This window comes from Corticium candelabrum, chromosome 22 (genome assembly GCF_963422355.1).
Source record: "Corticium candelabrum chromosome 22, ooCorCand1.1, whole genome shotgun sequence".
Taxonomy (NCBI): Eukaryota; Metazoa; Porifera; class Homoscleromorpha; order Homosclerophorida; family Plakinidae; genus Corticium; species Corticium candelabrum.
The window spans coordinates 5,425,938-5,442,800 of NC_085106.1; the positions used below are offsets into that span (position 1 = coordinate 5,425,938).

At 44.9% G+C, this 16,863-nt stretch overlaps 1 protein-coding gene across 1 annotated transcript; it reads left to right on the forward strand.

The window, feature by feature from the left end:
* Positions 1 to 4,428: 4,428 nt before the first annotated feature.
* Positions 4,429 to 5,967, forward strand: LOC134197070 (uncharacterized). Its single transcript, XM_062666311.1, has one exon. It carries the CDS (start codon positions 4,429 to 4,431, stop codon positions 5,965 to 5,967), a length of 1,539 nt encoding a protein of 512 aa, XP_062522295.1.
* The last annotated feature ends 10,896 nt before the right edge of the window (positions 5,968 to 16,863 follow it).

Here is a 16,863-nt window from a genome sequence, read left to right on the forward strand (position 1 = left end):
GGATCGTAAATTACAAAAATTACGTGTCTTCCTATTTTACGTCGATTTACGTGCTATTTATGTCGGTTTACGAGCGTGCGGGCCAGTAGTGTTGGCTTGATTTTTAGTATTCTATCCAGAGTAATAGTCTTGGCTGCTGGTTCAATTCAACTCCACACAGTATCAAGCACATTTCTCAACACAAAAACTTGTGTAAAACTTGATTTTATCATTTGGCAGTGTGTTGAGCGATTCCTTGCAACTCAGACTTTGCAGATGCAAGGTCGTACTCGAAAACTCTAATCTTGTTTTAAAGTTCCACTATTTCATTTGCTTGCTGTTCAATTATCTGACGTAAACCATCAACTTCAGCCTCAGTGACATTTTCGACAATCAACATCTTCACTTCTCTAGAATCACTAGCTAGACTATAATAAATACACGTCTTGATCCACTGCACCTGCGAATGACTTAGAACAGCCTCTGCTTTCTGATTTAGACATTACAGCTATGAAATAGCTAGTGCGTGTGTGTTGTGTTACTTTAGACATAATAACTGTTGCTGGGATTTGTAGACTGGCAGCTAGTGCTAATAAACCAACTGTAGTGTACGTGTACTGTACTCTGATCTGCGTCAGTACCTATCGAGTGCAAGTTATCATAGTAACGTCTTCGACTTGGCCAATCACATACATACAGAAGCAAGCTAGACTGCCCAGAAACAACGCAGAACGTCCTATGATCCTACATGTCTGGTTACCCGAAATGGTTTCCCAGGTGGCATGATTTCACTCACTAAAACTAATCCGTCACTAGACAATGAGTAGTCTGTGCTTCTACTCCACGTATATCTGTTTAGAGTGTGAATCAGGCGACTTCAGCTTGAACAGCAGTCTCTCACCCTTGAGAAGCCATACTCAAGAAATGGCTTCCTACGCGTCTCTCACAAGATGCACGAAATGGTAAGTAGTGAAGTTACTTACAAAGCTTAGTCAACGGCAAGATGATCCACTGTCCAGAAGCAGACCCGGAAACGTGCACGTTGTGTACAACGAGATCAGCGAAAGGTGCGTGCTCCCCTCGAGATTGCGCATGCTCTAGAAGCTCCGCCCCCGAATATCGTCTATCTAGAGGGTTTGCAAGGGGTCTGGGATGTTTCAGGGTTTTGAAAGGTTACGGTGGACAATGGACTTGCACTACGAACTTGTGCCGTAGTTCAGTTGAGAGCTCTCCATCTGCCTGTTTCTCTGTTGTAGTAGACTCGTCTCGTACCCAAACCTCCTCCTCGCGCACGCTCCACGTGTTTTGGCACGTAATTTTTGTTCCGCTTACGGGACTGGGTACGAGTCTACTGTTGTGCCAGTGGAACAAAAAGCACGTGCCAAAACACGTGGAGCGCGCGCGAGGAGGAGGACTGGGTGTACGAGTCTACTTTTGAAATTAGCGTACGGCAGAAGGCGTGGTTCAAGAGGTGTGGAGTTTCAAGCTTTGTGGTTCTAGGTAGACACGCCCTCTACCTCCACAAAACATCTATAAATTTGACAGGGTTTTTGTCGGATTCCCTGTGCTCTCTGCAGCGTAGAGCTCATACGGTGCCGTTTGAACATCTAGAGGACAAAATTTCCCTATGTCAGTGTTGCTGGCCCTTTTGACGGCTGGTGTCAAAAATTGTGGCACCAAAGATGCCCCTCTCCCCCGTGGCCACCTACAATACATACATACATACATATATATATATATATATATATATATATATGTATGTATGTATGTATGAGTGACACCCATATATTGGTATATAATACAGATAACACAAATAACACATCCGCCCTATAGACGGAGGCACAAAGAGTCTAAGTCATAATAATTAGGTAGATAGTCACTAATCAGTCTTGAGTTATACTGCCATAAACGAACAGATAACTGTTCATGAAATTGCCTGGAAGCTTGGCCCAGAGACAAGCCAGATGATAGAAGAGACTTCTTTACAATTGATCTCAACACCTCCAGACTATGTGCAGCCCATACTTCGTTTGATTCCACCACAAGAGGGTAGAACAAACAGCCATAACTTGAAACGTTAGCAAGATGACGGTCATCTCTGTCCACTTCCCCAGCCTCAGCAGCAGCACCAGCTTTTATGGCTGCATTAGTAAGGTGAGAGGGAGTGAACGAATTCCTCATGGAAATGTCGAAATAAGCAGCCTTGCCTAAGAAAAAGTCGGGATGGAAAACGTCACCTGGACTTGTCATAGAATGAGAGGAACAGCGTTGTTCTCGACGTACATTGGAGTTGTCTAAGAGCAACCAGTGGAAAATGACGTCACATAAGGCATTATGTCGCCTAATCCGAAGAGGACCACAGCCAAGAGCATGGTCACCAAAAATGTCCAATTCATGACCGCACACACAACGGACTGAGTGTGGGGGTGCTGGGAAAACCGGAATTCCCAAACGCAAACGCAAAGAAGTCACAAATTCACGCGGAGACATGGCCAGGCCTAGACTTGAGTTCGGATTGCCCTCAACCAAGCCCCCGCATGAGGATATGAGACAGCACTGAAACGTGCCTGTTCTCCCAGACTAACAAGGCTGACTTTAATGTTGGATCTCAAAGCATCATCCAGAACCTTCTGGAAGGAATGTTGTGTAGAAGAAACAAAGGACGAGACAGAACTAGTAGTTGGTAAAAGGCTTGCAAGATGTTGCCGTCATTGCACTTCACCAGGGAAAAAGAAAGAATGCTGAGTCCAATCATTTTCTTCATGTACCGGCATGAACGCTGAGTCGTTAAGAAAACGGAGAGACAACTGCCAAGAAGAGTTGCAGCTGCCAACGAAAGCTGCAGATGAAGATCTAGAGGCCTCACAAAGACCTAGACCACCCAAACGAACTGGAAGATTTGCCTGTTTCCATGCCAGGTCAGAGACCGAAGAAGAGGATAAAGCCTCTAAACTGTGATGAAGACCACTGTCAAACTGTATCAATACATCATTGATCTTGAAGCCAGGAACCGTTATAATGATGTGATTCAGCTTGCAAAGGCTCAAACAGCTGCGGAGAAGATGCAGCTCGAACTGAGGATCCTCTAAAGCTGTCAAACGGTCCTGCCAATCCGAAATCTTGTCCACTCGTTGGGAAACAAATTCAGTAACATATGAGGAAGATCCATATACAGGACAACCAAGGAATTCAACACCACCATGAATCTGAACACTGCGCTGAATTTCAGTAGCAAATTTGAGGAAATTCTAATCTCCAGAGGGCCAAAAGACCTCGCATTTGTTCAAATTGAAGTGAAGACCAAAGGAGGAACCCTTTGATAACAAGACATCCAAGAGACAAGCAGCAGAAGCCCGCTGGCCAAGGAAAGCCCCATCGTCCAAATACCATAACTTCAGCTTCAAATCTGGCAATGGACCCAGGTCATCCAAAAACTCCATAAGAACAAGGGAGAATAGTATATCTACTATATAAAGCTCAAATTGTCTGTGTGAGTGTGTGTGTTCGCGTTTGGGGGCCACGTCTTTTGTCCAGTCGCAACCGAAATCGGCACGCACACTCAGAACGCACAGGGAAAGGCTTGCGTAAAAAATTTTTAAAAATTATGCACCGGGTTCCCTCTCCAGGGGTCGACCCCGCGTAAAATTTCTCGATGACGCAAACGCTACACATTCCGGTTCATTCGAACACACGCCCACACCAGTCCTGTGCAGACCGTATGCATCGTCGTCCTTCGCAAAGCTTCGAGCAATCGAATATCTCTTGCCGACGAAACTTACTCTTCTAGCGCTTTCGTTTCTCTCCAAATTCTGATTGCATTTGCACCGAATCCAACCTACACGTTTTCTTCAGCAAGCGCTACACGGGCAGTGTGTCGATTTCTATCGAAACAAGCGCGAAGAGCAAGATTCGAATTTATTCAGAATATCCGGGACCTCGCAACAAAGATGTACGTGACGTGCCCATACACTGCGCGCGTCTTCCGCTAAAACTCTACTCTGCCTCTAGAAGGACGGGTCATGCATTCGCTGATCAACTAAATGCGTCGTTTGTAACGTGTCTAGAAACCTACCGTTTAATTAATTAACTACATACTACGCGCATACGTGTAGCTGCAGACAATTGCGTGCCAGAGCGAAGTTTTGCTGACGTTCGAACGTTCGTAGTAAACTAAAAGAGGCCTTCGGAGCAAGGTGCCAACTAAAGTTTAATTAATTAATTAACTAAACGTAGTTTGAACATGGCCATGCATGCGTGAGCTATCTACATTCGGGTTTTGTAAAAATGCGCGGGATTTGTGATAGTAGCATATGTATCAATTTAAGAATCGATTACTAACGACATGGGACGGCCCAAACGCGTAGCAATTGGCCGTCGCACATCAGCTGCAAAGAGAATACGAACAACAGAGCTGAAGAAACAGCCGTTAGCCGTGAGTTGAGACTAGCCATGAACAATGACAGAACAGCCAGAGCGAGAGAGTTGGAAACATCAGAGCAGCGGCAAGGGAGATTATCTGCCCACAGAGAAATAACCGCAAGAGCGCGACAAGAAGGGACACCAGAGCAGCGACAAGCAAGAAGGTCTGCTGACAGAGAAGGCACTGCACGAGCACGACAAGAAGAGACACCAGATCAGCGACAAGAAAGACTCAGAGGTAAGAAGAAATCAAAACCAACAGTTGAACGATGGAAGAGGAGAGCTTTTAACTACGACCAATCGATGGATTACAGCGGACATGCTGATGTACAGATTGGGACAATGTCCAAAGAGTGTCAGTATTGCCATGCCCTAAAATGGGTTGGCGAAGCACCGGGAATGTGTTGCTCAAATGGGAAAGTCAATCTGCCTCTTATCACAAACATCCCCGATCCGCTCAAATCTTTGCTTCTCTTAGAGAATCACGATTCAAAGCAATTTGTTAATAACATCAGAAAATACAACTCTGCATTCCAGATGACAAGCTTTGGATGTGCAGAAAGAGTCTGTCTACCAGGATTTATGCCCACCTTTAAAGTACAAGGTCAGGTCTATCAAAGAATTGGTGCCATGCAACCTCAGTCAGGAGAAAACCCAGAGTTTCTGCAGATCTATTTTATGGGTGATAAACAAGAACAAGCTGAGACACGATGCAGAGCTGTGCCTGGTGTGAAGATTGACATTATTTTGTCTCTTCAGGAGATGCTCCACAACGTAAACAACTATGCGGCGAGCTTCAAGACTGCCCTAGAGAAGATGGACCTACCAGAGCACCGCATAGTTATTCGACCAGACAAAGCTCCAATCATGGAACATCCAAGACGATTTAACGCTCCACTGACAGATAAAGTTGCTGTTCTCATTGTTGGCCAACAATTCAACAAGCGTGACATAGTCCTGCAAAAGCGCAACGACCAGCTTCAACGAGTCGCCGAAACCCACAGATCCTACGATGCGCTTCAGTACCCGCTACTCTTCTGTCGCGGCGAAGATGGATATAATTTCGAACTGCGTGAAGTTGACGCAAAAACAGATTTGCCTACCAACAAGAAAGTATCCGCTATGAACTTCTACGCCTACAGAATCATGGTGAGGACCAACAATTTTAACCACCTACTTAGAACCAAAAACCTCTTCCATCAGTTTTTAGTCGATATGTACGCTAAGATTGAGGGAGAACGTCTCCGCTGCGTACGCCACAATCAGAGTAAATTACGAGTCGACGGCTACATCCACCTAAAAGATGCTCTCGTCCAGGATAGCCAAGATACTAACCTTGGACGAGCAGTCATTCTTCCATCTTCTTTCACTGGCGGTCCCAGGTACATGCATGAGAAGACTCAAGATGCAATGACGTATGTCAGAAAGTACGGCCGTCCTGGTCTTTTTATAACTTTTACATGCAACCCCTCTTGGCCGGAAATAAAAAATGAGCTGATGCGAGGACAAACAGCACAGAACAGACACGACCTTCTGGCCAGAGTCTTTCACCTGAAGTTTAAAAGCTAATGGAATTGCTCATCAACGGTGCCATCTTTGGCACAACACGCGGTCACATATCCTCCATCGAGTGGCAAAAGCGGGGCCTCCTCCATTCGCATATCTTGGTGTGGCTTAATGAGAAACTCCACCCTGCTGATGTCGACCCTATTATTAGTGCAGAGATACCCAACCCGAAGAAGACTCAGTGTTCTACAACATCATCAAGAAGCACATGATCCATGGGCCATGCGGTGCACTAAACCGAAAGTCGCCATGCATGAAAGACGGCAAGTGTACGAAACGATATCCAAGAGAGCTTCTCCAGGAGATTCAGACAGGGCACGAAGGGTACCCACTTTACCGCAGAAGAAAGGCTGGAGATGGTGGATTTACAGCAAAAGTGACAATCTTAGGTTGCACCGAAGTGGAAATTGACAACAAGTGGGTGGTCCCTTATTGCCCTATTCTGTCCAAAATCTTCAATGCGCACATTAATGTTGAGTACTGCAATACAGTGAAATCGATCAAGTACATATGTAAATACGTCAACAAAGGTAGCGATCAGGCAGTATTTGGGCTTGAACGGCAAGAAATGAGGAGGGATGAGGTTTCAAGATACGAGATTGGAAGATACATCTGCAGCAGTGAAGCAACATGGCGTATTCTCGACTTCCCGATTCATCACAGGTATCCACTAGTGGAGCATTTGTATGTGCACCTGGAGAATGGGCAACGTGTGTATTTTACCAAAGACAACGTAAGAGACAGAATAGCAGAGCCACCTAAAACTACTTTGACAGCATTCTTCGACCTTTGCCGAGAAGACGACTTTGCCAAAACTCTATTGTACTGCGATGTGCCACGATACTACAGATGGGACAGATCCAGTAAGAAATGGAAACGACGCATCCAGGGCATCCACGTGGAAGGACATCCAGGAATCAAGTCATGCGACACTCTTGGTATCCACCCAAGCGCATTTGAATGCTATTGCTCGCGCCTTCTCCTTCACATAGTCAGAGGGCCGACATCGTATGAAGATCTTAGAATGGTCAATCAATTCAAGTGTGCAACTTTCAGAGAAGCTTGCTCGATGAGGGGTTTGTTGGAGGATGAAGGTCACTGGAGCGCAACTCTAGAAGAAGCGGCTCTCAGTCGCTCTCCCGCATGCTGAGAAATCTGTTTGGCACTATGATCGTCACGTGTGGGCTGGGAAACCCAAAAAGCCTGTGGGATAAACACAAGAGAGCTTAGCGGAAGACATACTACTTGAGGTAAGAATTTGTTACCTACAAACTTACAGGTTACAGCAACTGCAACTCTAACCTTTTCTTCTTCATTTTTAGGCGCGCTATCACAATCTTAGCCAAGGACCTTGCTTCAACCAAGCACTCATACTGTTGGAAGACATAGTTATTAGATTAGAAGGCCACGAGCTTAGAACGTATGGTCTGCCGACACCTCAGAGAGACCAGCAGGTATGCAATTGCAGAGACTTGATCAGAGAGACCAACTATGACCAAGACGAGCTTACAGCGTACGTATCAAGCAACGAACCATTACTGGTGCCAGACCAAGCTGCGGCTTATCACGTCATCCTAGACAACATGCAGAGTGGATCTGGTGGTATTATCTTTCTAGATGCACCTGGTGGCACAGGCAAGACGTTCCTCCTCAACCTTTAACTTCCTAAGGTGAGGCAACAAAAGAAGATTGCTGTTGCTGTTGCTTCATCAGGGATTGCCGCAACTTTGCTTACCGGAGGCAGGACTGCCCACTCAGCTTTCAAACTTCCGTTAAACTTGGCACATACGGAGATGCCAACCTGTAACATCGCTAAGGGTACAGGAATGGCCACAATACTAAAGCAATGTCAGCTGATTGTGTGGGATGAGTGCACAATGGCAAACAAGCTGGGGCTGGAGGCTCTTGATCGCACGCTAAGAGATATCAGAGAAACACAACAAACAGCTTTTGGCGCTGTAACCGTTTTACTTGCTAAACTTTCAGCTTGCCTTAAATCTTCTTTCTATGGCAGCAAGTCCAAACTCTCACCTTGTCTACTAATATGAGAGTGTATCTTGAAGGGGACGCAACAGCGGGAGAGTTTTTATCGATGCTGCTATCAATTGGAAACGGCGAACTGACTGCTGATGGGAGCGGACTGGTAACCATACCACCCGGATGTGGAGAATTAGTTAACGTTGTAGAGGCACTTAGCGGAAAAGTCTTTCCCAACTTGGCTGTAAACTACAAGAACCACAGGTGGTTGTGCGAGCGTGCTATCCTTGCACCAAGAAATGACATTGCCAGCAAAATCAATGAAAAACTTCTGATGCAATTGCCTGGAAAAGAACAGCTGCTAAAGTCTATTGACACAGTTGTGGACATGTCGGATTCTGTGCAGTATCCAACCGAGTTCCTAAATTCCTTAGACCTTCCTGGCATGCCACCGCATAATCTTATATTGAAAGGGGGTGCCCGGTTATGCTTCTCCGAAATCTGGATGCTCCCGATCTTTGCAATGGAACACGACTCATCATTAAACAGATTTTGTCGCACGTTCTTGAAGCCACCATACTGACAGGACAAGCTCAAGGAAAATACATCTTCATACCAAGAATACCACTCATACCATCGGACCTTCCCTTTTCAATATAAACGACTGCAGTTTCCACTAAAAGTTTGCTTTGCAATGTCCATCAATAAATCACAAGGTCAATCATTGAAAGTTGTTGGGTTAGACTTGCAAACACCTTGCTTTTCGCACGGGCAACTATACGTTGGGTGCTCAAGAGTTGGCAGACCTAGCAGCCTCTTATCAACGCACCGAAACAAAAAACAAAAAATGTAGTATATCATAAAGCGTTGCAGTTAATGTTGACATGAAGAACAACTGACGGTCTTTTAGTCTATGCACTTGAAGAAAAAACAAAAACAATGCGTATGCAAACGCACTACAGTGAAATGATAGTATTCCACCAAATCTTTAAAAACCGGCTTTTTTAAAAGCCACTAAACACGATCAGAGAGAGTCAGATACCTAGGCTACTGACGTCCATGTGTTGCCATTGTGCTACTCTCTTCATACTGGTAGGACTTAGTACCAGTAAAATGTGCAGCAAATATAGGGAAGAAACACCCACACATCTATAGTTGTAACTTTCGCCTACTAATGTAGCCCGTGCAACGAATGGGTCCAGTATCCGGGACCTCGCAATACAGATTGCACGTGACGTGTCCACAGACCCATCTTTACACTACAGTACCTTGCTCGTACGAAGGACGGGCCCTGTATCTAGTCTAATATATAAAAGCTCAAATTGTCTGTCTGTGTGTGTGTGTGTGTGTTCGCGTTTGAAGGCCACGTCTTTTGTCCGTTTGCAACCGAAATCGGCACGCACACTCGGCACGCACAGGAAAAGGTTTGCGTAAAAAAAATAAAAAAATTACGCACCGGGTCCCCTTTTGAGGGGTCGACCCCGCGTAAAATTTCTCGATGACACAAACGCTACACATTCCGGTTTATTTGAACACACGCCCACACCAGTCCTGTGTAGACCGTATGCATCGTCGTCCTTCGCAAAGCTTCAAGCGATCGAATATCTCTTGCTGACGAAACTTACTCTTCTATCGCTTGCGTTTCTCTCCAAATTTTGATTGCATTTGCACCGAATCCAACCTACACGTTTTCTGCAGCAAGCGCTACACGGACAGTGTGTCGATTTCTATCGAAACAAGCGCGAAGAGCAAGATTCGTATTTATTCAGCACATCCGGGACCTCGCAACAAAGATTGCACGTGACGTGTCCACACCTATCTTTACACTACAGTATCTTGCCCGTACGAAGGACGGGGCATGTATACTAGTAATATATAAAGCTCAAATTGTGTGTGTGTGTGTGTGTGTGTGTGTGTGTGTGTGTGTGTGTGTTCGCGTTTGGCGGCCACGTCTTTTGTCAGTTTGCAACCGAAATTGGTACTCACACTCGGCACGCACAGGGTAAGGTTTGCGTAAAAACAATAAAAATATGCACCGGGTCCCCTCTCGAGGGGTCGACCCCGCGTAAAATTTCTCGATGACGCAAACGCTACACATTCCAGTTTATTCGAACACACGCCCACACCAGTTCTGTGTAGACTGTATGCATCGTCGTCCTTCGCAAAACTTCGAGCAATCGAATATCTCTTGCCGACGAAGCTTACTCTTCTAGTGCTTTCGTTTCTCTCCAAATTCTGATTGCATTTGCACCAAATCCAACCTACACGTTTCTGCAGCAAGCGCTACACGGACAGTGTGTCGATTTTTATCGCAACAAGCGCGAAGAGCAAGATTCGAATTCATGCAGCACATCCGGGACCTCGCAACAAATATTGCACGTAACGTGTCAACAGCCCTATCTTTACACGACAGTATCTTCAACTTGCCCGTACGAAGGATGGGCTATGTATACTAGTATATATATATATATATATATATATATATATATATATATATATTGTGACTTAACTACATTTTTATGTGAGTCACTTACTAGTAGTGGTCTCCTAGAATCTCTCCAAACCCGGTGCCACAATTTTGAACCCCGGTGGCACAATTGGCACCATTGCCATGGCAACAACAACCCTGCTAGTTAGCAGTATTTCACCGGCTTGCTATGCAATCTACAGTAAAAAAAGGTTCGATCTGCGCAATCAAAAGTATGGTATAAGTAGATTCCCCTCTGATAATGGATTCGTTTTCTTATGAGATACTACCATCATAGGATTAATTTGTTCCACTTTTCATACGGCATTTCTCTAAACTTCCTGATCTCTCTTTTGCTTCAATAACAGACAGGGGTAATCTATCAAGAGGCGTAGGGCCTGGGGACGAGGCTAGGGATGTCCTACACTAAAGATCTGGACCAGCCGCATGTTACTCCTGTTTGTTACTGAAGCAAAAGAACGCTTGTTTAAAGGAAATGGGTCAGTGGGTCTGTCGGCTATTTCAAAATTTTAATTTTTAAATTTTTAAATTTGGAATTTTAGAAATTCAATTTCTGAATCTTTTGTATTGAAGTTTTAAATTTTTAATTTAACGGTACCATTTTTTAAAATTTTAATATTTTTAATATCTAGAAATTTTAGGTGCAGTATATTAGTAATTGCTTTGCTGATGAGAAAGCGGACGTAGTTGTATATATGAACTGATCGCCGGATTTCAACTAACAGAAATGAACGCTCATCCGTTCTCTCAAATAATTTGAGTGCATCAGAAAAAGAAACTTGAAAGAGCGAGTAGCAGTGTACGTAGCCTCGAAGTTCCAGACCGTCTCCAAAAGAAATGGGGGCAGTCTGGATCAACTTCTGATCAAACCGAGTTCAGAAGTTAGTACAGGCATTATATGGTTTGACCTTAGACAAATTGCAACACAAACTCCCTCAACTGTTTCCTACACAGAAAAGTGCTCTATAACATACTAGAAGTCTTAGTAAATTCTATGAGAGGAAGTGAGCGTATCACCTCTGGTAGCATTCAAATCACGTGACCTCCAAAACTATCTCTTTGTCTAACTTACAGTTCTTCTGAAACACGGATATCGCATTGGGTACTGTAAAAACACTATAGTGAAGAACAAATACTTCACTCGAGACTTGTTCAAGGCTTCTCCATCGGCGATTAGGCTAGGACGTGATCGAAAACGCCGTCGTTTCCAGATTATCGTCGTGTTCTCGTGTAGAAACCGCTCTAGCAAGGTTACGATTATCTCTCTGAAACAGTCTACCCTTTTGGCTTCTCCGCTACTCACTTTTTCAGACCATGACCGAAACTACGGGTAGTAGCCGGCGTCAAGTTCCCGTATACCCGGGAATTTTAGATTTGTCAACGAGGCAATGGACGTGTTAGAGGTGTCTGAAGATTGTATCATATTGTATCTTATTGTTGATGCAGTTCTCAGTGCCTTGGTGCTGGCCAAAACATCTAATGTGCCTTTGCCTGGAAGTTCAGATGACCAGGAATTAATGTGGAAACAGAAGAGTTGTTAGAAGCTACAACTTCATCACACGAGAAGTCGGCTAGACATCCAGACCTGGATAGAGCTGCTGTTCTCTATGAGAAGGTGATGCAAGGTTCAATGTCTGCAGATCAAGTTTGCCAGTCTGGTGTGATAACCAGAATCTGTGATGCTCTTCAGGGAGAGACTAAATTCCTGAAGTCATCTAAGACTGCTACCCTTTGGTTGCAGTACAAGCATATGGTTGATATACTTCGCAAGTATATCCAGGCAGAGTGTATACCGGCAACTGGGAATTGTATCTCCAAACTGCTTCAGAAATGCTCCCTTACTTGGCCGCATGTGGACACAACCACTACACAAAATCTGCATGGATATATCTGCAGCGAATGTCTAATCTCCACAATGAGCATCCAGATGTGTATCAACATTTTTTTGAGAAGGCCTCCATGTGGTGAGACAAAGTGATCATTATTGGGCTGGCTTGTCCTTGGATCTCATCATCGAACAGGTGCTCATGAGACGCCTGAAGACTAGCGGAGGTCTCACAAGAAGACGAGGGATGACTGAGCAGCAATGCCTGACATGGTTGTTGTCCAAGCCAGCTTGTGCTGATGTGAACTGTGCCATGCAAGGGCTGACTGGGGTTAGCTACAACACAGAAGAGCAAAAAACAAAGATATAACCAAGGCTACACAAGCTCGTGACTGGAAAGATACACCCACAAAATTCTCAAGTATCTTCGAGATATGAACCCTTTTACTTCCGACACTAGTCTACGAAGCATCTCTACAGGAGTACATGCACACAGAACCGTCAATGTTGACAAGGCAAAAGATGTTGGAAATGCAATTCTGGTTACCATGAAGGGAAAGACTGCTGCAGAGTATAATTTCAAGAAGAAAGACCAGGTCATCACTCTAGACTTGAAGAATGCAGTCAAGGTTGATGACATTGCAGTGCAGATTGATCCACGACTTTCCAGGGACTCACAATAATTGCTGCAAAGGCAACTGACAAGTTTGGAGATGACTTCAGGTATATGAGCTATGCAGTTATCCACCAGCCCTTTTTGACTCATCGATCACTACTGCTTCGGGAGCCACAGAAGCCAGTACTGGCAAATGCCATCTGGAACCTATTGGCACCAGACATTTCTGAGATAACTGGAGAGGTCCAGTATGTGCAGGATGGCGGTGCACTCATTCAGCGCATCCCATGGACGCGAGGGGCAACATACCAAGAGATACGCTCAGTGTATGCAAGGTATGTCTAAAAAAGTATGGGAAAGCAGTTGTCGTGTTTGATGGCCACAGTGGCAATCCATGGAGACACAAGGCATGAAAGACGAACAAAAGGGCATGCTGGAGAAACTGTAGCATTTACCAGCAATATGCAGCTTACAATGTCGAAGGCTAAGTTTTTGGCCAACAAGACCAACAAGCAGCAGTTCATCAAAATGCTCGGAGATCAACTAGAGATGAACAACTGCAAAGTGCATCATGCTCTAGGGGATGCTGATTTGCTAATTGTACAAAAATCAGTGGAGTCTGCCACAATGTCGACCACTATCCTGGTTGGTGATGACACAGACCTTCTCGTCTTGTTGTGCTATCACTCAAGCTTGCACTCTCACAGAGTGTTTTTCCAACCAGAGCCAAAGAAGAGCACAAAGAATCAGCGCGTATGGAACATCCAGGTTGTCAAGGAACAGCTAGGTCCTGAAATATCAGTCACGTGCTTTTCTGCATGCCGTCCTTGGATGTGATACAACCTCCCACCTGTGTGGCATTAGAAAAGGAACTTCTCTTAAGAAGTTCAAATCAAGTATACAATTTCGAGAGCAAGCTAAAAGTGTTCGATGCACAGTCAGCTTTCCCTGAAGATGTTATTATTTCTGGATTGCAGGCATTGGTTTGTTTGTACAATGGGAAACCTGCAGAAGGACTTGATTTTCTGCGTTATGCGCGTTTCTGCGAGAAGGTGGCTACCAAAACATCTCATATTCAACCACAGACTCTGCCACCCACTTCAGCTGCAGCAAAGTACCACAGTCTCCGTGTATACTTTCAGATACAACAATGGAAAGGTTCTGGGGTTGAATTTACGCCAGTAGAATGAGAGTGGAGAGAGTGAACAAGGACTTAAGCCTGTTCAGACTGACTGGCCTCCAGCTCCTGATGAGTCTTACGTATGATAAGGTGTAATTGTCAGACTGATTGCGGTACATTAGGGTGTACATGTAAGAAGTACAATGTGAAATGCACCCCTGCCTGTGGCAACTGCAGAAGATCTGGCTGTATAAACTCAGACCAGCTGACATATGAAGGTAGTGATGTTGATGAGGATGATGATAATGATGAAGATGATGATGATGATAATGATGATGATGATGATGATGATGATGATGATGATGATGATGATGATGATGAATAAAACAATAACATTGATTGAATAGATAATAATCATTTACTTAGTAACTATTACATCTCATGAATCCGTTATTTACTTATTATACTTTATAGCCTTTACAGGTAAGTAGTTGAGAAATACAGAAAGTTCAAAAACATTTACAATTTCACAAAAACATTGGTATATATACGATAAAAGATGGTGTAGAATCGGCAACAAGTATGTTAACGTATGACCACTTTTTGACACTTTCCCTGCACATATTTTAAATCCTTTTGGTATGTTGTAGAGGACACTTTTCTGTATACGAAAGACTTGAAAAAGGTTGTGTTGCAATTAGTCTAAGGTTGACTCAAAATTTGTCACAAAATGCCTGTACTAAGTGATCCGTGTCAGTCAATCAGCAAGCTGCCGCCACTACAGTGGCGGCCAATGAACGTCGAGAGTTATGTAATGACATGCACGGCTTCTGGCAAAGGCATTCGACAAGTACGTGTAAAGACATCTCGTAATTGATTGCATAAACGTGCGTCATTTGTGATGTAAAACTGCACTGGACCGTGCCTTTGAAACAGCGCCCAATATAACTAACACAGGCGTGTCTGGTTAATTAGATAATACAATTAGACTTGTGTATGTGACTAGAACAGTTGTTGATTAGTAGTCTTCAGTAGTGGAGTCTAGTGAGCGTAAGCTGAAGGTATAATATAGTACCAGTAACATCACATGGTGTCAGGACTCGGATGGAGAAACTACGCGCGCCTCAAGCTATTTCCTTCGGAGCAGTCAATCTCGCACACGGATGGAGAAAATGGAGGAAGCAATTTGAGATATACTTCCAAGCGGCTGAACTCTCGAAGAAGGCTAAAGCAACAGAAGTCGCAATCCTACTTAACGTGGCAGGAACCGAAGCGCAGGAAATCTATGATGCGTTCGTCTTCACAGCAGGCGACGAAGGACCGGCGGTCGGAGATGTCTTGAACAAATTCGACGACCACTGCAATCCGCGCAAGAACGAGGTATTCGAGCGACACCAGTTCTGGAGCCGAGATCAGCATGAAGACGAGACGGTAGATCAGTGGCTCACCGAGCTTCGCACAAAGGCGGCCACATGCGGTTTCGGTGACCAGAAGGACGAGCTTATTCGCGACAAGATTGTATTTGGAGTCAGAGACGGTCGAGTCAAGGAACGACTTTTAAGAGAAGAAAATCTGACGTTGCAGTCTGCATTGGACATCTGCAGGGCCGCAGAGACAAGCACTTACCAAGGCAAAATGATGACTAAAGACGCCACGCGAGTAGAGATCAACTCGATGTCAAGAAGTTCGCAACGTACTAGCCGGCCAATACCTGCCAACGCAGCAGCAAAGGCATGGCAGATGGAAAAAGACCGCACCATGCAAGTACTGTGGCGGCTATCACGCGCCTCGAAAATGTCCAGCATATGGTAAGACTTGTGATAATTGTCATAAGCGCAATCACTTGTCAAAGGTTTCCCAGCAGGGGGCCAAATCCGGCTACAAGCGGTCAAAAGCAGGCAACAGCTTGAGCGAAGCTGCGGATACCCAAATTGACACTGACGATTCGGATGACAGTTTGCTTATGGGTGTTTTATCCATTGGGAAAGTCGCGGTCAACGAGGACTGGACGGAGAAGCTGTCACTAGGGCCGACTACAATGAAATTCAAGTTAGATACCGGAGCCATGGCAAATTTTCTGCCTTATCAAAGTTACCGGAGAATCCTGCGAACGACAGGCGGCTCAAGGGCAATTAAGAAACCGCTGACACCGACAAAGAGAGTGTTAGTGGGTATAGGAGGTGGCAAGATTCGTCATAGAGGATTCACTACAATAGAGTGTACCGCTAAGTCACGACGAATCCAGGCTACGAACTGTCTTTCTTTCTACGTAACAGACGAAGATATCGCTATTCTTGGCAGTCAGGCGTGTCAGGAAATGAACTTAGTGAAGAAGACAGGCAGCCTCAAGCCAGCACACGGACAGAAAGAAGCCCCTAGCACAAGCAGCAAGGAGGGTCTGATCAACAGGTACCACGATGTTTTCAAGAGGTTAGGATCCTACGAAAGATCTTACCACATTCAGCTGAAGGAAGACGCAGTACCCGTGATACAGCCAGCCAGAAAGTATTCCTACGCAAAGAGACAGAGACTGGAACAAGCCCTACGTCGATTGCTAATTCAAGGCGTAATAGCACACGTAGAGGAACCGACAGAATGGGTACACAATCTAGTTGTCACAGAAAAGAAGAATGGCTCATTAAGGCTGTGTCTAGATCCAAGACCACTTAACAAGGCAATCAAACGTGAGCATCACGCAATCCCCACAGCAGGAGATGTGCAAGCACAGCTGGCAGGCAGAACCATTAATTAAAAATAAGCTACCTGTGTACCTTTAGCACCCCATGGGGGCGGAAGCGTTTTCTATGCATGCCGTTTGGCCTGTCTTCGGCCAGCGAGATATTGCAGCAACGAAATGACGATATATTTGGGGA

Coding starts and splice junctions, on each gene's coding strand:
- LOC134197070 (XM_062666311.1), top strand. CDS start 4,429: ATGAACAATGACAGAACAGCCAGAGCGAGAGAGTTGGAAACATCAGAG.